The 22500-nt window shown below is 25.8% G+C and overlaps 2 protein-coding genes across 4 annotated transcripts in view; both read left to right on the top strand.

Annotated features, from left to right (window-relative positions):
* LOC111685972 (alpha-1,6-mannosyl-glycoprotein 2-beta-N-acetylglucosaminyltransferase) overlaps positions 1-13660 on the top strand; it is a 24884-nt gene extending 11224 nt beyond the window's left edge. The window contains exons 2-12 of one of the 2 annotated variants that reach the window (XM_046950798.1): positions 6112-6192; positions 6267-6398; positions 6487-6615; positions 6683-6864; positions 6940-7092; positions 7252-7340; positions 7484-7629; positions 8094-8254; positions 9426-9857; positions 12772-12986; positions 13051-13660. In XM_046950798.1, the coding sequence (XP_046806754.1) occupies positions 6186-6192; positions 6267-6398; positions 6487-6615; positions 6683-6864; positions 6940-7092; positions 7252-7340; positions 7484-7629; positions 8094-8254; positions 9426-9857; positions 12772-12986; positions 13051-13273 (1869 nt within the window). In that variant the 5' untranslated portion in view covers positions 6112-6185 and the 3' untranslated portion in view covers positions 13274-13660. The remainder of the gene's footprint in view (positions 1-6111; positions 6193-6266; positions 6399-6486; positions 6616-6682; positions 6865-6939; positions 7093-7251; positions 7341-7483; positions 7630-8093; positions 8255-9425; positions 9858-12771; positions 12987-13050) is intronic. The other variant, XM_046950799.1, reaches the window with a different exon arrangement.
* A 3207-nt stretch (positions 13661-16867) lies between these two features.
* Positions 16868-22500, top strand: part of LOC111685988 (4-hydroxybutyrate coenzyme A transferase) — a 13985-nt gene continuing 8352 nt past the window's right edge. Inside the window, exons 1-2 of one of the 2 annotated variants that reach the window (XM_023448287.2) lie at positions 16868-17020; positions 17195-17373. In XM_023448287.2, coding sequence (XP_023304055.1) covers positions 17202-17373 — 172 coding nt within the window. In that variant the 5' untranslated portion in view covers positions 16868-17020; positions 17195-17201. Of the gene's footprint in view, positions 17021-17189; positions 17374-22500 lie in introns of both variants that reach the window. The other variant, XM_023448278.2, reaches the window with a different exon arrangement.

The following is a 22500-nucleotide window of genomic DNA, read 5'->3' as shown; positions in this document are numbered from 1 at the left end:
AGCTGTTCATTATATATTTGTCTGAAAAGTTGGCTAACACAGTTAACTGATTCTAAATCCATACCTGAAAAACACAATCATCGTTTAAAGTCCGCCTAAATTTGTGGCGAGTTTAATTCAACAGCAAGTTAAGCTGAGTTTAACTGAGTAGTAAGAAACACGCCCTTAGTTTAGGGTCCAATAAAATCTTTCTACAAAATTATTTATTAAAATGTATCCTATCCACTGATATACTAAAGTCAGAACACATTTGTAACTAGATAAATCGTCTAATGTAGAGATTTGTTGTAGCAAGTAAATCTATAACTTTTAATTTAATTTATTTTCTAATTATTTAAGTATTTAGTAGCAAATGTTTTTTAACATTATTTATTTAATGATACATCAATCACATGATAGATGCAAAACGGGTGAAAGAGACAAAGTGAACGACAGTGTAATAAGAAAGGGAAAGAAAAATGTGTTAAATATCTTATATAGAGGAAAAAATGTGTTTATTTATAAAGAGAAAAAAACTATCAAATTATAAACAAAGCGACAGACGACAAACCACAAATATGGAAAAAATGTGTTTATTTATAAAGAGAGAAAACTATTAAATTATAAACAAAGCGACAGACGACAAACCACAAAAATTTACAAAATGTCAAAAGCAACGTTAACGAATGTATTTGTTTTTAATTACTAATCCGACTTAGAGAATAAGTGTTGCTTTCCATTCGGATCTCATAGACCTAAATAGATCTAATAAATGTTAATAATAATAATAATATTAGAAAGGTTTTTTTAGAAAGATGTGTTAAATATCTTATATAGAGGAAAAAATGTGTTTATATATAAAGAGAAAAAATCTATCAAATTATAAACAAAGCGACAGACGACAAACCACAAAAAATTACAAAATGTCAAAAGCAACCGAAACGAATGTATATTTTCTTAATGATAAGTCCGACTTTGTAAAAGAATAAGTGTTAATTTCAATTTGGATTTCATAGACCTACAGGGATCTTATTATTAACATAATATTAGAAGGGTTTAAAATTTTTCACATATTCTACTTTGAGAACCAAACCTTTCGGAACAAATTTAGTTTGTTTTTGTTTTAAACGTGTTAATACAAAATTGCAACACAATGCTTATTGTCTAATTAAAGAAATGCCTGGAGATTTGACTTCAAACTGGCGATGAAGTCATCATAACAAAATACCCACACACACAATCACTAATGAGGCATGCAACGTTCAACGTCACAGTGGTAAACGTGCCTCAAGTGACTATTAAATGCTTCTTAACAACTACAAGTGTTTTATTCGTTAACGTTTTCTTTTTTTATTATTATTATTAGTTATTTTTTTTTTCTTTTTTTCATGTTTTTTGCAAAGTTTTCAATATTTTATAAACAACAGTTACATACACAACAATTTATTTACATAGTATAATGTACAGTAGAATGGTTCCAATTTTAAGGAGCAAAAGTTTTTTATTTTTTTTAAATTATTGCAAAAAGAATCACTTTAGAATGTAATGTTTAGATTCTTGAACAGCTATATATGAACTATTCATGTTACCAATTGGACCTGGAACCTGCTCTTTCAAAACAATGTTGTGTTCCTTAAGTACTTCTAATGCTATGTATACACGGTTGTTAGATCTTTTAGCGTTGGCAGTAAAATGTGCAGAAAATGTCTAATAACAAATTTTGTTTTGCAATATTGTCAGTAATGCTTTTTCTGACAACGTTGCAAAAGAAAAATTGTAAGTTCAAACGATTGTTTGATATTTTCTGAACATTATACTGACAACGATGTAGGATCTGACAACCGTGTATCACGGCTTTTAGGAGTTTTCATAAGAACCATTTCTTTGAGACTTCACTAAATCTATTAAACGCAAACAGTATTTTGGAAACAATTTAACATGTTTTGCCATCTGATCGTTTCATTTGACACTAACCTAATATGTATAGAGTACATGTGACTAAATAAATCGCTTATATTGGAGGGTAAGGTTGTATGTAAGTTGTGTTTATGTTGTAAAATGTTAAAAGAAAATATAAAATAACAAGAAATGGGTAGAAAAAAAAGAAGAAACGAATAAGAAAAACAAACATTGACCTTACAAAAGAATTTACAAACTTACAGAAAATATCTTTGTAGTTTATTGTAAATGACAGAAAAATATATATGTAAATACATGTATATGGGTAGTAAAAACATACACTTACTTAAACACATACATGTGTATAACATAAATAACGGTCACACTAAAACTAATTTACATATTTAAGTTAGTGTTGCAAAAGTTTTGTGAAAACAATAAAAACGAATAGAAAATAACATATTATTATTAAAGGTTTTATATTTGGCAAATATGTATATACTAGAGATCGGCACATAGTTGATTAAGGCTATTACGAAGAAGGAAATAAAGGAACTAGGCCAGTGTCAAATAATGGATATAACCAAAATGTTAATTGAAATTAGTTCAGATGTCATAGCAATATTGTAGGTTTGTTATGACTACTACTTATTAAACAAGTAATTTTTCAATCATTACTATATACCGTCTGGATACTTATAAGGAGTCTGGTAATGATTAGAATGGTATGTACTTGATTTAAAATAATCTATCTTTAAATCATAAATTTTATACTACCTCGCCAATCTTAATGGTTCTTATTTGTTAACGAACAAACTACACATTCTACAAACTACATAGTACATATTTACTTTTTGTTCGCAAAATTTGGAGCAATTTGTATAGGTATATATAAATACTTTGTAACAAAACACTTTAATTTGTTTCCAAGAAACTTTATTCTTATACATATTTAATGCAAATTAAAAATTCCAATTAAAATACTATAGGTATACAGCTATAGTAATCATAAGAGTCTCAATTTTCACAGCACTAAACACAAATATAATTACAAATATTCATTTACAAACGACATACATACATACACTGATAGATTTTCGTTAACATTTTCAAACATTGGCAAAAAAAAATTAAATAAAATGAAAACGTTTTCTCTAATGGGAAAATAAATATTATTTATAAAAAAACATACATATATAAATATAGTTTTTCCTCTATTTTCTTCTCATGATTTGTATGACAAAAAAAAATAGAAGAAAATGTTCTAAATAACCCACATCTTTTATTCCATTTTTATGTTATTTTTTCGTAATTTGTGTGAACTACAGCAAGTATTTATGTATGAATGACTAACTATGAATCAGGGATGGATAGTTAAATTTGTATAAAAGTACTAAAAATTATATTTTTTTACAGTACTGAACTTATTTTCAGGAAGGACATAGATTGCGACGGACTAGACTAGACTATGAACTATTTAAAAGACTAGACTATAGACTAGACTATATGCTAGACTATAGACAAGAATATAGACTATACTATAGACTATACTATAGACTATACTATAGACTAGACGATAGACTAGACTATAGACTAGACTATAGACTAGACTGTAGACTAGACTATAGACTAGACTATAGACTAGACTATAGACTAGACTATAGACTAGACTATAGACTAGACTATAGACTAGACTATAGGCTAGACTATAGAGTAGACTATAGACTAGACTATAGACTGGACTACAGACTAGACTATAGACTAGACTATAGACTAGACTACAGACTAGACTACAGACTAGACTACAGACTAGAATTTCTTTGCCAAATGGTACTAAAACACTGAATTTTCCATTACTGATATGCATACAAGTGGATGTTAAAGAAATTTAGGTTTTGAATACAAGTCCATTCATTCATCCATTATATACTCATCTTCATCATCATCATCGTCATACTCGTTTACATTTTCACCTACAAAATATGAACGTAGAAAATATAACAAAAACAACACAATATCTAAAATGAAATCAAGTGTATGATGAGTGAATGAATATGTAAAAATAAATTGTAATTGACTGCAATAATTCTTAAGAAAATTTTGCAAAGAAATAAAGATTGAAAAACCCACAAAATACATAAATTATTTATTTATTTGCTTTGCTTTATTTACTTATGTAAAACAAAATTGATGTGTTGATTAAATAATACATGGTGTAATAATAGCATTTGACAAAGTTTAAAAGCAAAAGCAGCTATCTCCATGTAATTTCAATAAATCTTTGTAAAAGTATTTTTTCAAAATTAGCTTTGAGCAAAAGTATCTATCTATTTTTATTGGAAATTTCAGATGTTATTATGCTTTATATTAGTTCCTTTTACTAATATAAAGTTTTAAAATAATAGAGTATTTTTCAAAAACATGTATGTCTGTATGTGTAGAAATATATACATACATACTTATTTTTCCTACTTATTTTAAAATATACAAAAGTGGAGATTGCCACTTTTGCTTTTATTCATTCATCATGCTGTTGTATATGTAAATATATACAATTGTAATTTAATAGGTTTTGAAATAAGATTTTGCAACAAAACGGATTAATGCTACAGTCATTACTCAAATCCACAAAGCATTCGAATATGTTAAGTCAATACAAAGGGGAAATTTAAGTAAATTTAGTTGTAAAGAAAAAAAAACAAAAAAAAATAATACCGGAAATGTTTTGAGACTTTGCAGGTTCAAATGGATTAATATGGTATAAGACTTTAATACCTATTGAGGTATATATGAGGGTGTGAAATTTTGTAGATTAAATATAGATGAATACACAATTTTACTGTTTGCAGTTAAGCATTAAGCTTAACAAATATGTTTAAGTGAAATATTTGTATTGGCCACGCCTACTTTTAAAATGTTTTTAATAATCTACTATAATCATTAAAGTTACAAATATTTCTATAAATGAAAAGGTTTTACTTAATTAACATAAGTATTATGGGCGTTGTGGGCATGGCTATCATTAAATGTTTCACTGTACCCTGTATTGGGTAATGGAATTTTCAAATTGTACAAAATAGCATTTAAAAGTGTACTTTTTTGAATTGAATTGTATCAAATCTAAATTTTTACAAATTTATATCACTATAGAACAAAAGCATTACAAGCCGACTTATTGATAGAATAGTCCCTAGAAATACTTTAAACGTCTAGTTAAAAATACTTTAAATCAATAAATAAGATCATTTAGTCAATGGACTGATTCTTAGACTATCCAATAGACAGTCTATTGTATCTCTTTGGACTAGAGAATAAAGTAGTCTATTAACTACATATAAGACTAGTCTATAAATTAGTCATTAGATTAGTGTATTGTCTAGTCTATATAATAGTACATATACTAGTCCAAATAACAATTAATAGAATAGAAAAACGATCGGATAAATATATAGTCCTAAAAAGTATTATATTTGTTAAATGTTGTCTAGTTATAAAATCTTTCAGGATTCTTTACAAAATCCCTCTTCCAGAGTTTAGTAAAAATTTTACCGATCCTCAGAGAATGCTATATCTCTAAAGCATTCTCTGAGAATCGGTTGACATAAGCTTCTAGTATTTTCTTTCGAGATTTAAAAACCCAAAAATTCAGTTAAAACATTTACATATTCCCTTAAACTACACTATGATACACAAATAAATACCTGGGAAGTGATACTATTTATCTGAAAGGTGGATCCGAATAGAACTTGAAAATGTTTTTGCCAAACACCTCCAAGATCTTTAGCTCGGGTAAAAACCCGGGTTTTTGTAGCTTTAAGCACTTCAAAGTCAGTAATTTAGTTGAATTTGAATTTAAAGCCTAAAGTATAACAATTGGTTCAAAATAACTAATCGATTTAGATATAACAGTCTATATTATTTCACCTAGCGCCCATACATCTATATCACCCGAAAATGGCTATTCAGCTCATAAATATCCCAGCAAAAAGTTACATAACAAAAATGTAGTTTAATCAGAGGTGCAAATGATGACGAAGTTGTTCGATTTTTTTTTTTTGCTGGGATGTTATATGTTCTTGCATCTCTAAAAAAATCGGCAAAAATGTTTGTTAAATAAATCGATGGCCTTGAACTAAACAAATTTTACTTATCTTAAAATATGTATTTGTTAATTGAGAATTGTGCTAAAAGTGCTAATTGTAAGATATCTTATTTTGTTTTCTTATATTACAGTCAAAATGGTACGTTAATAATAAAAATACCTCCCAGCCAAAAAAAACACCATTTGAATTTCAATTTCAAACAGCATGAGAGGTAAGTAATAACGTTTGAAATTTTATAATTAAAAATATATATAAAAAATACGTATTACTTTCATATACCTATAGGTCGACGTATACCTTTACCCCTACCTAATACGGGGACAATGCATCGTAAACGTAATACTTATTATATACGAGGCATAATTGTGATAACTTTAGTAATATTTTTATTCCTACAATTACATGCTTTTAATTTTCGTAAGTATATTTAAATCATTTTAATTATAATAAATAAATATTTAAGATTTATCGTATAATTCCAAAAAAATACTTGTTTCTTTTCCAGCTGAATCTCGTGACAACTTGTTTACAGAACCCACAAATGATTCAGTTGATGCCATATTGTCAATGGTGCCATCTGTTTTACACAAATTTCTAACACCCAAAACACGTAATCAAACTTTAGCAGCTAGTTGTAAGTTTTTGTATATTGTTTTATTTAAATTAAAAATTAATTTTAATTCTCGTTTCACTTTTTCAAGTACAACATAATGGTTCTTTATTGAATGGTGCTGGCGGTTCGGTTAGTTTTGTCGATTTATATCATCCACCAAATATAACGGAGATTAAACGACAAATTGCCAAATATAATGAAATGCAATTAGTTTTAAATGAATATACATTTGGTCCGCTACAAAATGATTCTGTGATAATTGTAGTACAAGTGAGTTCCGATCATAAATCTTTTAATTTTTCATCTCTACTAATTTTTTTTTAATTTTGCTTGTCTTTGCTACAGGTTCACACTCGTATTACATACCTACGCCATTTGATCGTGAGCCTAGCTCAGGCTCGTGATATTTCTAAAGTTCTATTAATATTTTCGCATGATTTTTATGATGAAGATATTAATGATTTAGTACAGAGTATAGACTTTTGTAAAGTTATGCAGGTAAGTTTAACAGAAAAAATAATAATAAGTATTATAATTTTTGACTCTAAGTAGATCCTAAATTTGAAGTTCTATAAAGAAATTGATCCCTGGACTTTAGTTTTTATTTTTGATTTTTTAATAAAAGAAATCTACTTTTAAAATAACATACAATTTCAGATATTTTATCCACATTCAATACAAACACATCCACATGAATTTCCGGGCGTAGATCCGGATGACTGTCCACGTGATATTAAAAAAGATCAGTAAGTAAATTTTAAACAATATCCAAGAACCAATTAACTTGACATTGCTTGCGATATATTTCTTTTCATTCGATCAGAAATAAGTTAATACGGCCATGGTTTTTTAAACATTTTATTTGGAAAAACTCTTCATTTATTTGCAGAGCCATAATTCGTAAATGCAATAACGCACTATATCCTGATCTATATGGACATTACAGAGAGGCAAAATTTACACAAACAAAACATCATTGGTGGTGGAAGGCCAATAGGGTTTTCGATCAATTGGAAGTGACAAGATATCATACAGGTAAAATATGACAAAGACTCATTTGAACACATTTATACCCTAGCCTATAGTCTAGTCTTTAATCTAATCTATAGTCAAGTCTATAGTCTAGTCTATAGTCTAGTCTATAGTCTAGTCTATAGTCTAGTCTATAGTCTAGTCTATAGTCTAGTCTATAGTCTAGTCTATAGTCTAGTCTATAGTCTAGTCTATAGTCTAGTCTATAGTCTAGTCTATAGTCTAGTCTATAGTCTAGTCTATAGTCTAGTCTATAGTCTAGTCTATAGTCTAGTCTATAGTCTAGTCTATAGTCTAGTCTATAGTCTAGTCTAAGTCTTGACTTAAGACTAGTCTATTGTCTTGATTTTAGACTAGTCTTGTCTATTTGTCTTGCCTACCCTATAGTATTGTATATGATCTAGCATATAATTAATCTATACATAAGTCTATGATCTAATGCTAACAAATTTATGAAATCTATGCAGGTTTAGTGTTATTCCTGGAAGAAGATCATTATGTAGCCGAAGATTTTCTATATCTATTGGAGATGATGCAAAGGCGAACAAAAGATTTATGTCCACAATGTAACATTTTATCATTAGGCACCTATTTAAAGACATTTAATTATTACACATACAATAGCAAGGTAAGTTTAGTAATAAGTATAAATAAAAATTCTATAAATTTAGTTCATTTAACAAAAGATTTACATCAAATGAATACTTCGATTTCTTTGTTAATTTGTTGTCTTTCTTCACCTTAACCTTACATCAAAATTCCTTTGAAATCTGTTTCTTTTTGCATTAATAAGATTTTTTATTTAATAATTTTGTTTACTACATTTTTTTTCCAAATTGTGTTTGTTTTCTCTCCCCGTTCTATAAACGTGTATTTATGAAAATAACAAACAAATCAAAACAGAAAGAAAAAAGTGAATCATCAATAAATTACAATTCATTCGATGGGCCATAAACTAACTGCAAATGTTTGAGAAATTGAAATTGTTTTAAATTATTTTATAAATTAAATTAACGTAGCAAAAAATATTGCTCAATTTAAGTGATCACCTATTAATGTTAGCTTTCGTTAAGTACAGTGTTGAAAATACATTTAGAGTGATTAATGGCAATTTTAATGAATACAAATCTAGAGAATATGGCTTGTGAAAGTAATAAAAGTTTTTTTTAATATTTTAATTTTTGATCACTTTTCTTATTTAGATTTTTTAGTTATATGTGTTAAGAAAAAGTGTAATTGTTCAGGTTTTAGTATTATTTTAATACTAGTATGGCACTTATACAAAATTTTATGTTCATATGCTTTTCATTCCCTTCTTTGCAATCATTCGAACATTTGAATTAAATATTTTTACTAGAAATACAACTCTGTAAATTGTGGAATCTGCAGCAAATTTTGTAACATTTGATAGCGATCGAAATTTTCCAGTTTAAAGAGAAATTTAGATATCATAGTAGTTATATAAATATTTAAATATAATTTACTGTGTTAGGTAAGGGGATGTATTAATTATTTTAGCTGATATTTTTAACTTTAATATTTAATTTTATTATTTATATTCTCATTCAGTCCCATTGTGTTTATGCTATTTTTATGTGGTTTGTGGCGTATCGTTTCAATTGTAATTTAAAACTCTTATAATTAATCCTATATTAACTTACATATTAATTTATCAATCATAAACATTACATACAATAATCTTCTATTTATTATACATATAAACAGAAATACATTTTTTCTTATAATTTATTTAATTTATATGTATACTTTTTTTAATTGTGTGTGTGCGTGTGCTGCAGTCAAAACAAAAATCATATAGCAATCAATATGCTTCTTCCTCGCTGATCTCTACTAACAATTTATTAGGATATTCGTATCATAGGAATAGAAAATCACTACAATTATCATCGCAATCAGCTTTAACATCATCTTCTTCTAACAATAATAACAATATTAATAATAGTAACAACAATAATAAACATTATAATAGATATTACGATAATAATAATGAAGATAATAATATTCTAACTAATCACAATAATAAAATTAAAAATAATAATAACAGTAAATTAAAATCATATGTGGGTGATACAAATCCAAATAGCAATTCACATGGCACCTTTTCCATCACCTCAGCAGCGAGCACTACAACTAAGAGCACTTCTCAATCAGGTGCACAACAGACATGGAGTTATCATGTCTTACCATCATTGTATTCTGTCTATCAGAAGGTATCCCAATAAAAACGATATACTTACAGTAAAATATCATTACATTACATTGAGAAAAAGAAAAAAAAACTATAATTTATTTTTCTTTTGCTTATCATATCCATTTGCTTGCTACATTCGATTCTTTTTTTCTTAATTTTATTTTCTTTTGCTTATTATCTTGCTTTAGCATCCATGTATTTTCTCTTTCCCAAGTTTCCATTCTATTTTGGTAGCATTACTTTGAGATGAAATTTCTTTTAACATTACATTAATTGATTTTAATGAGGTCACACCGTGTGAAAAATACAACATTGTTAGCGTTTGTAGGTCAATTTTATTTCAACTTAATGTAATTGCTCTACCGTTACTGAAAGTATGAAATTTATAAGAATTATTTATAATTGAGCATAAATTACTTTTTTCTAGTAATTTAGACAATCTTCCATAAAAAGTTTATTTTTAGAGAGAATTTTTAAAAAAACTATTTTGATAGAAGTCGCCTCTATAATCTCAATTATTTCTTAACTAGAAGTGAACTTGAGCTGACCTAAAACTGAACTAGAACTAGAACTTAACTAGAATTGAACTAGAACTGAACTAGAACTGAACTAGAACTGAACTAGAACTGAACTAGAACTGAACTAGAACTGAACTAGAACTGAACTAGAACTGAACTAGAACTGAACTAGAACTGAACTAGAACTGAACTAGAACTGAACTAGAACTGAACTAGAACTGAACTAGAACTGAACTAGAACTGAACTAGAACTGAACTAAAACTGAACTAGAGCTGAACTAGAACTGAACTGGAACTGAACTAAAACTGAACTAGAACTAAAACTAGTAGTAATTTCTTCAAATTTCCATTTTTAATTGCATTATTAATTAAAAACTAAATTTTTAATTGCATGATAATTTTTTACCGTTTTCACGCTCATAAATGTGTAATTTGTAGGTTATCGAAACGTTTCATTAAAATTAAAAACACTGAACGAGTCATACAATATCATTTTAGATGTTACAATTAATTTGTACATGTATTTCAGTTTCAGTCATTATATTTATCTAAATCATTTAGTATTAACAAATTTCCGTACAAACTACTTGCAAATCTAAGCGAAGGGTACTACAAAAATAAATGTAATTTCAATACGGTCCAATATTGTGAAGTCTTCAAAATTTTATACTCTAAAATTTTCAAATCTCAGTTCATAAAAGCAGTTGGCATTCAAGTGTGGTTTTTAATGCCAATGCTGTATCTCTAGTTTTGTCAGTCTTATTTTATTTAAGACAAATATGTATAGAGATTTAACATTAATGATCCAAATAACATTTCCTTTTGGCAACACTCTGTTCAATTACCATTCATTTGTTTAACTATAGTAATTGTATTTTAATCGTTTTGTATGTGTTTTTATTTTAAACGGTTGTTAGTTTATTTTTTATAATTGTGATTTATTACATGTTCTATGTTGCCCGTTTGTATGACTGATTGTCTGTTTGAATGTCTATTAAAATTTATTGTTTAATAGTATTTATTACTATAATACTAAATTTATATAATTTGAACTTTATAATTTAATTATAATTTTTCGTTATCATTCGTTTTCAAATATATACTTATTTGTATCTGTATCTATGCATGTATGTCATTTGTAAGAATTGATGTATATTTCTGTATGCAGATAAAATATCGCATGTCAAAAATGCCAAAACAACCGTTGAGCATTAACAAGTACTTTGAGGTATTTATATATTATGAAATTGTAACAACATTACAAAAATACATTTATTCAATCGATAAAAGGAATTGTCTTTTAGACCTTTATAGTGGTATAGTGAATCATTCATTATAGGTATATATAAAATAAAAACAAATAATACAAAAAATTGTTTAATATAATATATCAGTTTTATAGTCTATGATATTTTCGAACCAATAAAACTTAGTAAATATTAATAGTAAAACCAATTAAGCTAACCTTAGAATATGCTTTTCAAGGATAAGCACCAAAATATTTACATATAAATTCATTCGAGCATCCTTTACGATAGTTATTGGTCAAAGAATTGAACTGAGCTAAAATGAGCCAGAACTGAGCCAGAACTAAACTTGAACTGAACTAGAACTGAACTAGAACTGAACTAGAACTGAACTAGAACTGAACTAGAACTGAACTAGAACTGAACTAGAACTGAACTAGAACTGAACTAGAACTGAACTAGAACTGAACTAGAACTGAACTAGAACTGAACTAGAACTGAACTAGAACTGAACTAGAACTGAACTAGAACTGAACTAGAACTGATCTAGAACTGAACTAGAACTGAACTAGAACTGAATTAGAACTGAACTAGAAATGAACTAGAACTGAACTTAAAATTATAAATGCAACGTGTTTTAAAGTACCGTTTTTACAATATTTTATAATTTCCTCCTGAGTTTATGAATTAAATAATAATAAATATATAGTTTAGTTTTTTTAAAAGTGCTAACTATGTAAAAAATATATTAGTCTGTTTTTGGTTAATTTTTTCCATTATATTTTATTCAATATTTAGAAAATTACATGTTTAAAAAAACTTTTCAATAACTAAAATTATATTATTTAATTCAATTGTTTTTTTATAAAATTCAGAGATATTTTAATTATTATTTAGCTATTGTTAATATTTCCCTTTTATGCTTGTTATTGTTTAGCTAAATATATGTATGTATTTCAGTCATTTAATAAACATTTCTAATACCTCATATTGTTTGCTAATTTGTTTAAAAACTTTTTTAAATATAATTTAGTTTTAGTTGTTTGCTTAAAAGTTATTTTATCCTTTTTTTCCTACCAGCCTTAAGCTTTAAAAACTAATTTAACATTAGCAAATGTTTATGATTTATTTTGTTTATTTTTTTTGCTTTCAATTTGTTTATCTTTAGGTAGAAGTTATGCCCTGGATTAGTAGTAAACATAATATGGGTTTTGCATTTAATCGCAGCACCTGGAATAGTATACGAAAATGCCGTCAACATTTTTGTTCTTATGACGATTACAATTGGGATTGGTCATTGCAACATGTATCGCAACAATGTTTACAACACAAATTGCATGCAATGATTGTAAAAGGCCCTAGAGTTTTTCATATTGGTGAATGGTGAGTAATAGAGTTTAATTTAATGAAAATTTACTGAAACAATCTTTGTATTTATTTTTTTTAGTGGCGTCCATCACAAAAAGAAAAATTGTGAATCAAATCAAGTGATTTCAAAAGTTCAACAGGTCTTACGTATTGCTCGCAAATCTGGGCAAATATTTCCTAAATCATTAACCCTTACCGTTGCTAGTCTAATTAAAAAGACTAAATTACGTAAAGGCAATGGCGGTTGGGGTGATCGTCGTGATCATGAACTGTGTATGAATATGACTTTAATTACTAGATGAATTTAAGTGTTTAGGTAAATTTATTATTATTTTTCTTTTTTTTTTAATTTTAAATACTTAAGCGATAAAAGTTAAAAAAAGCGTAAACACACATATAAATTAAAGGAAATTTAAAAAATGTGGTTGTTCACAATTGAGGTGTTAAGAGTTAAAAGTGATAAGCAAAATTTAAAATTTTATTTACAGAAATTTGTCTGTAAAAATCGAAACTTTACTTAACACTTCCATTGTTTACAAGCTTTTAGTTTTTTTCTCAAACTCACATCACTTATGACAACTTAAAATAAAACAATTTCTTTACAAAATGTAAAACTAAAATAAAAACTTAGTTAATTAGCTAAAATTAAAAGAAATTTAAGCACAATTTAAGAAAATCTTAAAAGACCCTTTTAAGTATAAAAATATATTAATTTTTCCTCTAATACTTTATTCTAACAAAAACTATTAATATTAAAAAAATAAAAATAAATAAAAGGAAAGAAAATTCTCCATAGGAATTAAAAACAAAAAATACCAAAAAATTACAACTGAATTAGTTTTTAAGTATTTAATTTAAACAGTTTAAACAAAACAATAAATAAAACGATAACATGCATTCAAAAGGCCAATAATTATAGGAAAATGTAATTTATTTATTAAAAAAAACAATAATGAAAACCAACAAACCAAATGCAGTAAAACTTGGTTAAAACGAGTCTTTTTTATAAAATAACAATCGTTTAAATTTAATAACAAATTTAAAATTCAAATCCTATATAAAGGGACCATCACACGTTTCTTCAATCAGTGAATCGTTATAACAAAGTTCTACTGTTGCAAAAGTTGTTTAGAAAAAGACAATTTTTATTAAAATTTTAAGTTTTTTCTTTAGGTGTATTTTTGTTATTTCTTTTATATGTATTAATGTAAATTAGTTAGCGTGTAAACATATTTACAAAAATTTTGTAAAATAATATTAGTTTTTCGTGTAAAAATTAAATGTTAAATTCTAAGTTAAAATGTCATTAATAATACATATTTTTATAATTTTTAAATATATATTTATTTTGTGTAAGTTCTTGTCATGTTTAAGTTGTTTCCTAAGGTTTTTTGTTAACTATTTGTTTAATTAATTCAATAAAACTTTTTTATTAAAAACTCAAACAAATTTGTAATCCAAAGATCCAAAGTATACTTTTCTGAAAGCGAATCTGTCCTTTTAATATTCACATCAACTCATGTTTTAAGAATATCATCATTTCCTTGAAATTGAAATATAGCGATTTTAAAGTTTAAACTAATGGTTTAAGCTCTGTTATATTTCCAATATCTAGATTCTAGAAAATAACAGGTTTTTAGGCCAGATTCGGATTCAGCGCTGTACAATTCTTTAAAAAAAAGTAGACTTTGTTTTAAAATTTTACAAATATTTGTAAAATTTTATATTAATATTCTAAATCAGATTAAATTAACATATTGATCAGGATTAATTAAATATAAAAAATTACCTTGATTTTTAGCTGATTGTTGATAAATTCTCGAATTAATTTATTTAGTTTAGTTGTTATATAATATGTGTTTCTTTTTTATTTTATAAATTTTCATTATTTTTTAATTTTTTTTATTAATTTTATCATATTTTACTTTATTATTTTTTATTTTATCACATTTTATTCCAATATTTTTTTCAAAAAATAACCGTTACTCTCAATACACATAATGGTGTGAAAACAAACTAAAAGCGCCATTTTAAAAATATAAAAAAGCTCCAATTTTATAGTGGCTACAATAATAACGTAAACAAAACAAAATTAACGTCAAATAAAAGCTTTACAACGATGTTTAGTGTAAACAACAGCCACATTCAATTGGCGCCATTTGCCAAGAAAAACAAAACCAACACTCATGTAAAAGAAAACACACATACAATTTTTTTTTTTTTTTTTGAAAAGAAGAAAAAACTTAAAAAATTAAATATTTTCTTTAATATTTTTACTCAATTTTATAATTTAACTTTTGAACTTTATTTTAAACAACTTTTTATTAATTTTTTAATAATTTTAAAGCGATTTTTCATTCACTAAATCATTAACACTTTTTCCGGCACACTTACGGTAAGAACAACGAAACTAAAAAAACTGAAAAGAAACTTATGCCAATAACAGAGTTGTTCAATTACAACGTAAAGCGAAAACAGAGTTGAAGCATAAAACGCAATTACTTACTCGAAAATGTTACGTTAAAAACGTTAGGATTTTAAATTTAAAAATGATTTTAAATAACTTGTTTACTTTGTTAATTTTGATAAAATTCTTATGTAAATTGTAAAAGTAAAAAACAAAAACTATTAAGTAATATGTAAAGTAATATTAATTTGTAAATGTGTTTTTTGTTAATATTATAATCGTTAGTTTTTATTATACATATTGTTAATTATTTTGTAGTAATTTTAAAATTTTCTTTTTCTCATATACATAAAAGATAATATTGTAATATAATGAAATCTAAGTACTGCTTTTAAATTATATTAAATTAGTCATTTAATATTTATAAAAATTTAAATAAATTATGAAAAATCAATAAATGAAAATACGTTTTATTTAATTTTAAAAATTTATTGCACAGTAGGGTTCTATAAATCGAAAAGTCGTCTTTGTAAATAATAGTCGAAAAGTCGGTAAAGTCGAAAAGTCGAATATTTATAAAATACTAAAACGCGAAAAATCGACTTTTCATAAAATGCAAAAAGTCGAAAAGTCGACTTTTAACTTAGAAGATAACTTAGATAGAACTTTATTGCACATGCCTAAAAGATAGTTAGTCAGTCAGTTAGTAAGTTAGTTAGGTAGTTAGTTCGTTAGTTAGTTAGTTAGTTAGTTAGTTAGTTAGTTAGTTAGTTAGTTAGTTAGTTAGTTAGTTAGTTCGTTAGTTAGTTAGTTTTAGGGTTCTATAGTTGAAACGAAAAGTCGACTTTTTGCATTTTATGAAAAGTCGACTTTTCGACTTTTTGCATTAAGTTAAAAGTCGATTTTTCGACTTTTCGACTTTTAATATTTAGTAAATATTCGACTTTTCGACTTTTTTCGACTTTTGCCATTTAACATTATATTATTATTATTTGTTATTATTAATAAAAAAATTTTATTTATATTTTTTCTATTTGTTGCAATTTTTTGAGTTTTTTGACTTCTTTCTATTTTCGACTTTTCGACTATTTTCGACTTTTCTGATTTTTTTTCAACTTCTTTCGACTTTTTCCGACTTTTCGACATTTCCAGGTTTTTTCGACTTTTTCCGACTTTTCGGCTTTTTTCAACTTTTCGACTTTTTTCAACTCTTTCCGACTTTTCGACTTTTTTTCGACAAACTCGACTTTTTTCATAGACAATAGTCGAGTTATCGACTTTTGGAACAAAATAGTCGACTTCGATTTTTTCGACAAAAAGTCGATTGTTCGATTATTCGAAAGTCGATTTATAGAACACCGGTTAGTTGGTTAGCTTTTTCAACAAATTTAATTTCAATAAATTATTAATTTCCGACTCGCCCTGTTATTTTTGTATTACGTTTCCAAAGCTTTTACTTGCGTCATTCGATTGTTACTGTAACTTTACGTAAAATTTTAGAAAATTTTTTTGAGAGCAGACGCAAATTTATAAAAAAATAATAATTACGTTTTGACTTAAATAAAACAAATCAGTCCAAATTTAACTTTTGAAAGGAGGAGTGTGCTAAACAAAAGAAAATAATTTGCGTTAACTAAAAACGGTTAGTAATAAATGAAGGCAATAATAAAAAAACAAAAACAATTTTGTTAAACCAATAAAACGAATAAATAAATTTCTCATTTGTCAAAAGTACAAACAGAGTATTCACAAAAAAATTAATTAAAATTTTTCAATTTTATATACGAAAAAAATCTATAATAAATATTTAGAGCAGTTTAAGCATGGCATCTATGTTGGCTAAAAATCTAAGACGTGTTGTCGTTGGCGGCGGAAGACAACCCATGGTCGCTGGCCTCAATAACTACTTTACTTATGCCAATGAAATCTCACATCCCTTGAATCGCAAACCGCCAAATGTAACACCCGAGGAAGCAGTACAATGTATTCAATCTGGTGAGTGTTTTTTATGTATTAAAAAAGTAAATTAGTTATTATTAGGTCACCAAGCTAAAGGAAATTTGTTCCAAAATGAATCCGAATTAAGAAAGGAAAAAATTAATGACGTTAAATGTCTAAAAACAACAGCAGAATTGTGTACATACAGTTTGATATTAAGTGGTTATGTAACTCATACCACTACTACTCATTGGGTCTTTAGTTGTGACAAAAGATTTTCATTTCTTTTTTTATATTTTGCTGTTGTTTATTCTATTAAGTAACTAAATGTATTCAATTAAATTAAATATGTACAAATTAACCGGTATTATTAGCATGCTAAGTGCCTTTATTTTGTTGTTTTTGATATTATTTATTGAAAATGAAAAGAAAGTTGAAGAGGTAGAGGGTGGCGGCTCAATGATAAGAATGCATTTTTTAAATTATTATTGTTATTAGCAGAGTTGCATTTATTTACGTCATTTGCATTAATTATAGTCGTTTTATAAAAATAAGAGCTTTTTTATTTTTTTAAAAATTTTATAAATATTTTGTTATTTTTGCACAAAAATGTTAGGTATTTCTTTTTTTTCATAACAAGAACAATTGTTTACTACAATTTCTTGTTCTGTGTTTGTATGTACATACAGTTAGTTAATTACTTGCATATTTATAAGGATAGATAATAAGAACAATAACAATCACAAGTATATGACATCTATCAATTTGTGTTGTTATTAAATTTATTAATACGTATGCAAAAACAGCATTGAAATAATACTCATATACATATATGCTACCACTACACACAGTCTCGTGCCTCTTTAGCGAAACAAAAGTAAAGACGGGGGAACAACTCAGAAGCAATAATATTACAAGATCACCCTATAATCAATACTGCTGGTGTACTCAATAGATAGATAGATAGATAGATAGATAGATAGATAGATAGATAGATAGATAGATAGATAGATAGATAGATAGATAGATAGATAGATAGATAGATAGATAGATAGATAGATAGATAGATAGATAGATAGATAGATAGATAGATAGATAGATAGATAGATAGATAGATAGATAGATAGATAGATATATAGATATATAGATAGATAGATAGATAGATAGATAGATAGATAGATAGATAGATAGATAGATAGATAGATAGATAGATAGATAGATAGATAGATAGATAGATAGATAGATAGATAGATATATAGATAGAATAATATATTTCCTGTCGGTTTCTTAGTGGTCAATAACACTTCAAAATTTAAATTAAAAATTAATATACATAATTCTTTTTACTTATATATAGTTCAGCTTCTTATCTTTCTCGAAATAAATTTTAATTATTTCTATTAATTGTAAACCTAAATACGATTTATTATATGACGTTAATTCGGACATTGGATTTTAATTTTTGTACAAAAGTGCAATCTAAACAAAAGAAGAAATACACAAGAGTAAACAAAACTGTTATAAATTAGAGAATCATTAGATTGTTTTAATTTTGAATAAAAATGTTAGTATTTTTTTTTAATAATAAAAATAATTATATAGTTTATTTTGCCAACTATAGAGTAGACCCTCTGTTTATGTATATAATTTGATCTTTGTACCTTTCTATATACTTACATATAAAAAATAAATAGACACAGATTCTTAAACAACTATACACTTAAACAAAATAAAAACTAACAGCGCACGAATGCCAAAAGGGGAAATAAAATGTAATACTAAAACGTTTGTGCTTTTATTTGATTTGAATTAATTTATTAAACAATTTACTTGAAGTTTTATTAAATGTCTATTGAATTTAGATTTCCTTATATTCAATTTTAAATATGCATATTTTTTTTTAAGTAGAACATGTTATTTGTTGATAAATAATATCAAGGAGAGAGAAATTGATTATTTATTCTACATTAAAAAATTTTAAATCAAGTGCATTTAACGTTTGTAAATTGTAAAGCAGATAATTTCATTGCCCAGAGAACTTATTCTAGAATTGTTTTTAGAGGAAAAATGTAGATTTTTTAAAGCCAGCTAGAACCATTGTTAGAAGTACATTTTATTTAAATTTTAGTTACTTTATGTTAGTAACATTTAAAACAGACATATTTATAAAAGCCCAAAGAAAATTGCATCTTATAATTCTTTTAAATCTCTGTTCATGTCATTATTTTTTGAACCGGCTTTTTTATTTATTTAAGTTTTTTAACAAATACGAACAAAAACACAAACAATTTGAAAATCTAGTTCTCTCTTTGCCAAACAGATTTACATATTTTCAACTAAACAGAAATTATCTAATGGAAATAGAAAATAAAACATCTCATGAATTAATTTGTTTTTAACAGTTAGCATTAACTTTTAATTATTATGAATGATTAAGAGGGGACAACAAATTAATTTGTTTTTCTTTGTTTTGTTTTTGGTTTTTCTTTATCGCCATAAGGTGATTTTAAATTAAGCATGCTAAACTGGAATTTAATCTTTAGAGAGTGATAAGAAATGTCATATTATTTGCAACCGAAATTCTAAGATGGATGTTTTATAAAATTATTCTTAAAATCGTGCGATGATTTTTTTAGTTTTTTTAAAGTGTGGCAATTGAAAAGCTTTAGAATGGAAGAAATGTATTAAAAGTTTGTGCAGGTTTTAGGAAATTATTAAACTATAAGATTTTGAATCTGTTAAATGGTTAATTTAAAACTTTTTATTGAACATTTATAAAGATTCTCTAATTTTGTTCATAATATACTTATCTCAACATTTTTATTGGTGATTTTTTGTTCAAAGTGGTTTTATAGAGCGCATAAATAATAATTTGTTTCAATCCCTTATATTATAGCGTAATCTCATATAGAATACAAGCCGTAAAATTGTATTAAATATTAGATACACTACTGCTTTCATAAATAGCGCAAATAATTGATATTTTTATTACAAAAAAAACATTATCTATCTATAAAATTACATTAAATCTAATTTTCTTGTCAATCAATGATAAAAGCCGCTATTAGTACAATTTCTACTAACTTATAAAGAGGGCAAGTTATTTTCGTATAAAATTGTTCGATCATTTTAAATTGTACTAATCAGTCAATTTTTAAATATTCTTTAAGCATAAAATAATCTTTTTTAAATTCTGGCAGTATTTAAATGAATTGCCCGAAAATATGTGTAAATAATTGTGCTATAATTTACACCTTTATTTAGTAAATTAACGTGTGAGGAAAATACATTGTTATGTTATAATTATTTGTCAAATTTTTCTATTTATTTAATGCTAATAACTTGTACTAACAACTAAGATAATTTATTTTAACAAAAGATGAAAAAAGAAAAGAAAAAGCGAGATTTATGAGAGATTTTAAGTTTAAGTTGCAACCATCTATACTTGACATTGAAAAATACATACATGTATATAAAAAAAATTTAGGGCAGGTTTCTTAAAACTCAGTTAAACTATACTTAACTTGCTGTTAGATTAAACTCGGAACAAATTTAGGCGGACTTTAATCGATGATCGTATTTTACAGTTATGGATTTAAGTTTAGTTAACTTTGTTAGTTTTGCCCACTTTTCACTCAAAAACATAAACAATGAACAGCTGTTTTTTGCAAATTTTACTTTTGTAAAATGAAAAATTTTGAAAAATTGTTCCATAAACATTTAAAATAATAATAAATAAAACAAAACAAATTAGAAAATTGAAATTTACTTAAAATATTATGTTTTTGTTCTTCCGAAATCATTGTTTTATTGTTTTTGTTAATTGTGTTTTCTCACTTATACCTTGAGTTTAATTGGCCAATTACACTCAGTTAAACTAAGATAATAAGTATCTTTAATGATAACTGAAAAACACGAAACATATATCAAACCAAGTTTAACCAAAGAAGGAAGATTATATATATCAGAAAAACTCGCCCTATGTTTAATTGGCCAATAACAATCAGTTAAACTAAGATAATAAGTAACGTTACTGTATACTGAAAAACACAAATTAAAAATAAATGAAATAAATATTAAACTTGGTTTAAACAATGAATGTAGATTATCTTTATTTGAAAAACCCGCCCTTAATGAGATAAGAGAAGAAAAGCTTTAACAGTTCATTCAGGAATTATGTATTAGTTACTTCAAGTTAAAAAGAAGCAATTCAGATTCTTGAAAAGGATTGTTCAAAGCATTTATAAACTAATTCTTTTCGACTAGTTTTAAATTTGTTTAAGAATAGTTTATTAAAACTTATAATAGTTTTAGTTTAAGAAAATATACATATATAGCACTGATTCCAATTCAAACAAAAACAGTAGAGGTTCTAAAATTTTTTTTCGAAAAGTTCTCTACAATAGTCCCGAAAATGTTAATTCCAAATAAAATTCATTGCAGTATACTTTCCTGAAAAACGAAATACAGCAACATTTAGCAATAAAACTGCATGTTATTTTCATTGTGTTTCGAATTATTGACAAAATTTTGTTTCGAAAATTGGTTCAAATCTCCGTTATTGATGGTCTGATATTACAAACTTTTCAAAAGAATTATTAAAGTTTTGGATCCTCAAGATATTTGGAATCTTCAAAAAATTAATTTCTATAGAAAGACATAGACATCCAGCACATTTATACTTTGCAATTGTAGAACTAATTCACTTTCTGGTAAGCTTCATTAAAAAATTATGCAATTTTTTCTTGTTTCTTAAAAAAAAATTGCAATATTTTCTCTTTGTAAACATTGTATGAAAATTTGTGTAAATTTTGTATTTAAATAATACTTTTTTTTCGACACATTTTCAAAAGCTCATTGGTTTTCTTCTTAAACTAAAAATAAATAAATGTTGACATATTTTATCTAGTGATAAATAACATTGTGTGAATAATACAAATTTTGCGCTAAACAAAATCTAGTGTTTTCAATTAACGAAATCTAACGATTAATCGAATAATGAATTGTTTAAATAAAATTTAGTTTACGAGTAAAATATACGCTAAAAAGCTCGAAATTATACCTTAAATATAATACTGTAAGCGTCAGGAAAACACAACGTTTCGCTTTCAAGTTTTATTCAGAAATTGATCATGATCTACAAAAATGTTCACTTAACAACTAAAACTTAACGTATTTTAAACG

This window comes from Lucilia cuprina, chromosome 4 (genome assembly GCF_022045245.1).
Source record: "Lucilia cuprina isolate Lc7/37 chromosome 4, ASM2204524v1, whole genome shotgun sequence".
Taxonomy (NCBI): domain Eukaryota; kingdom Metazoa; phylum Arthropoda; class Insecta; order Diptera; family Calliphoridae; genus Lucilia; species Lucilia cuprina.
This window is presented reverse-complemented; position numbering and strand designations above follow the sequence as displayed.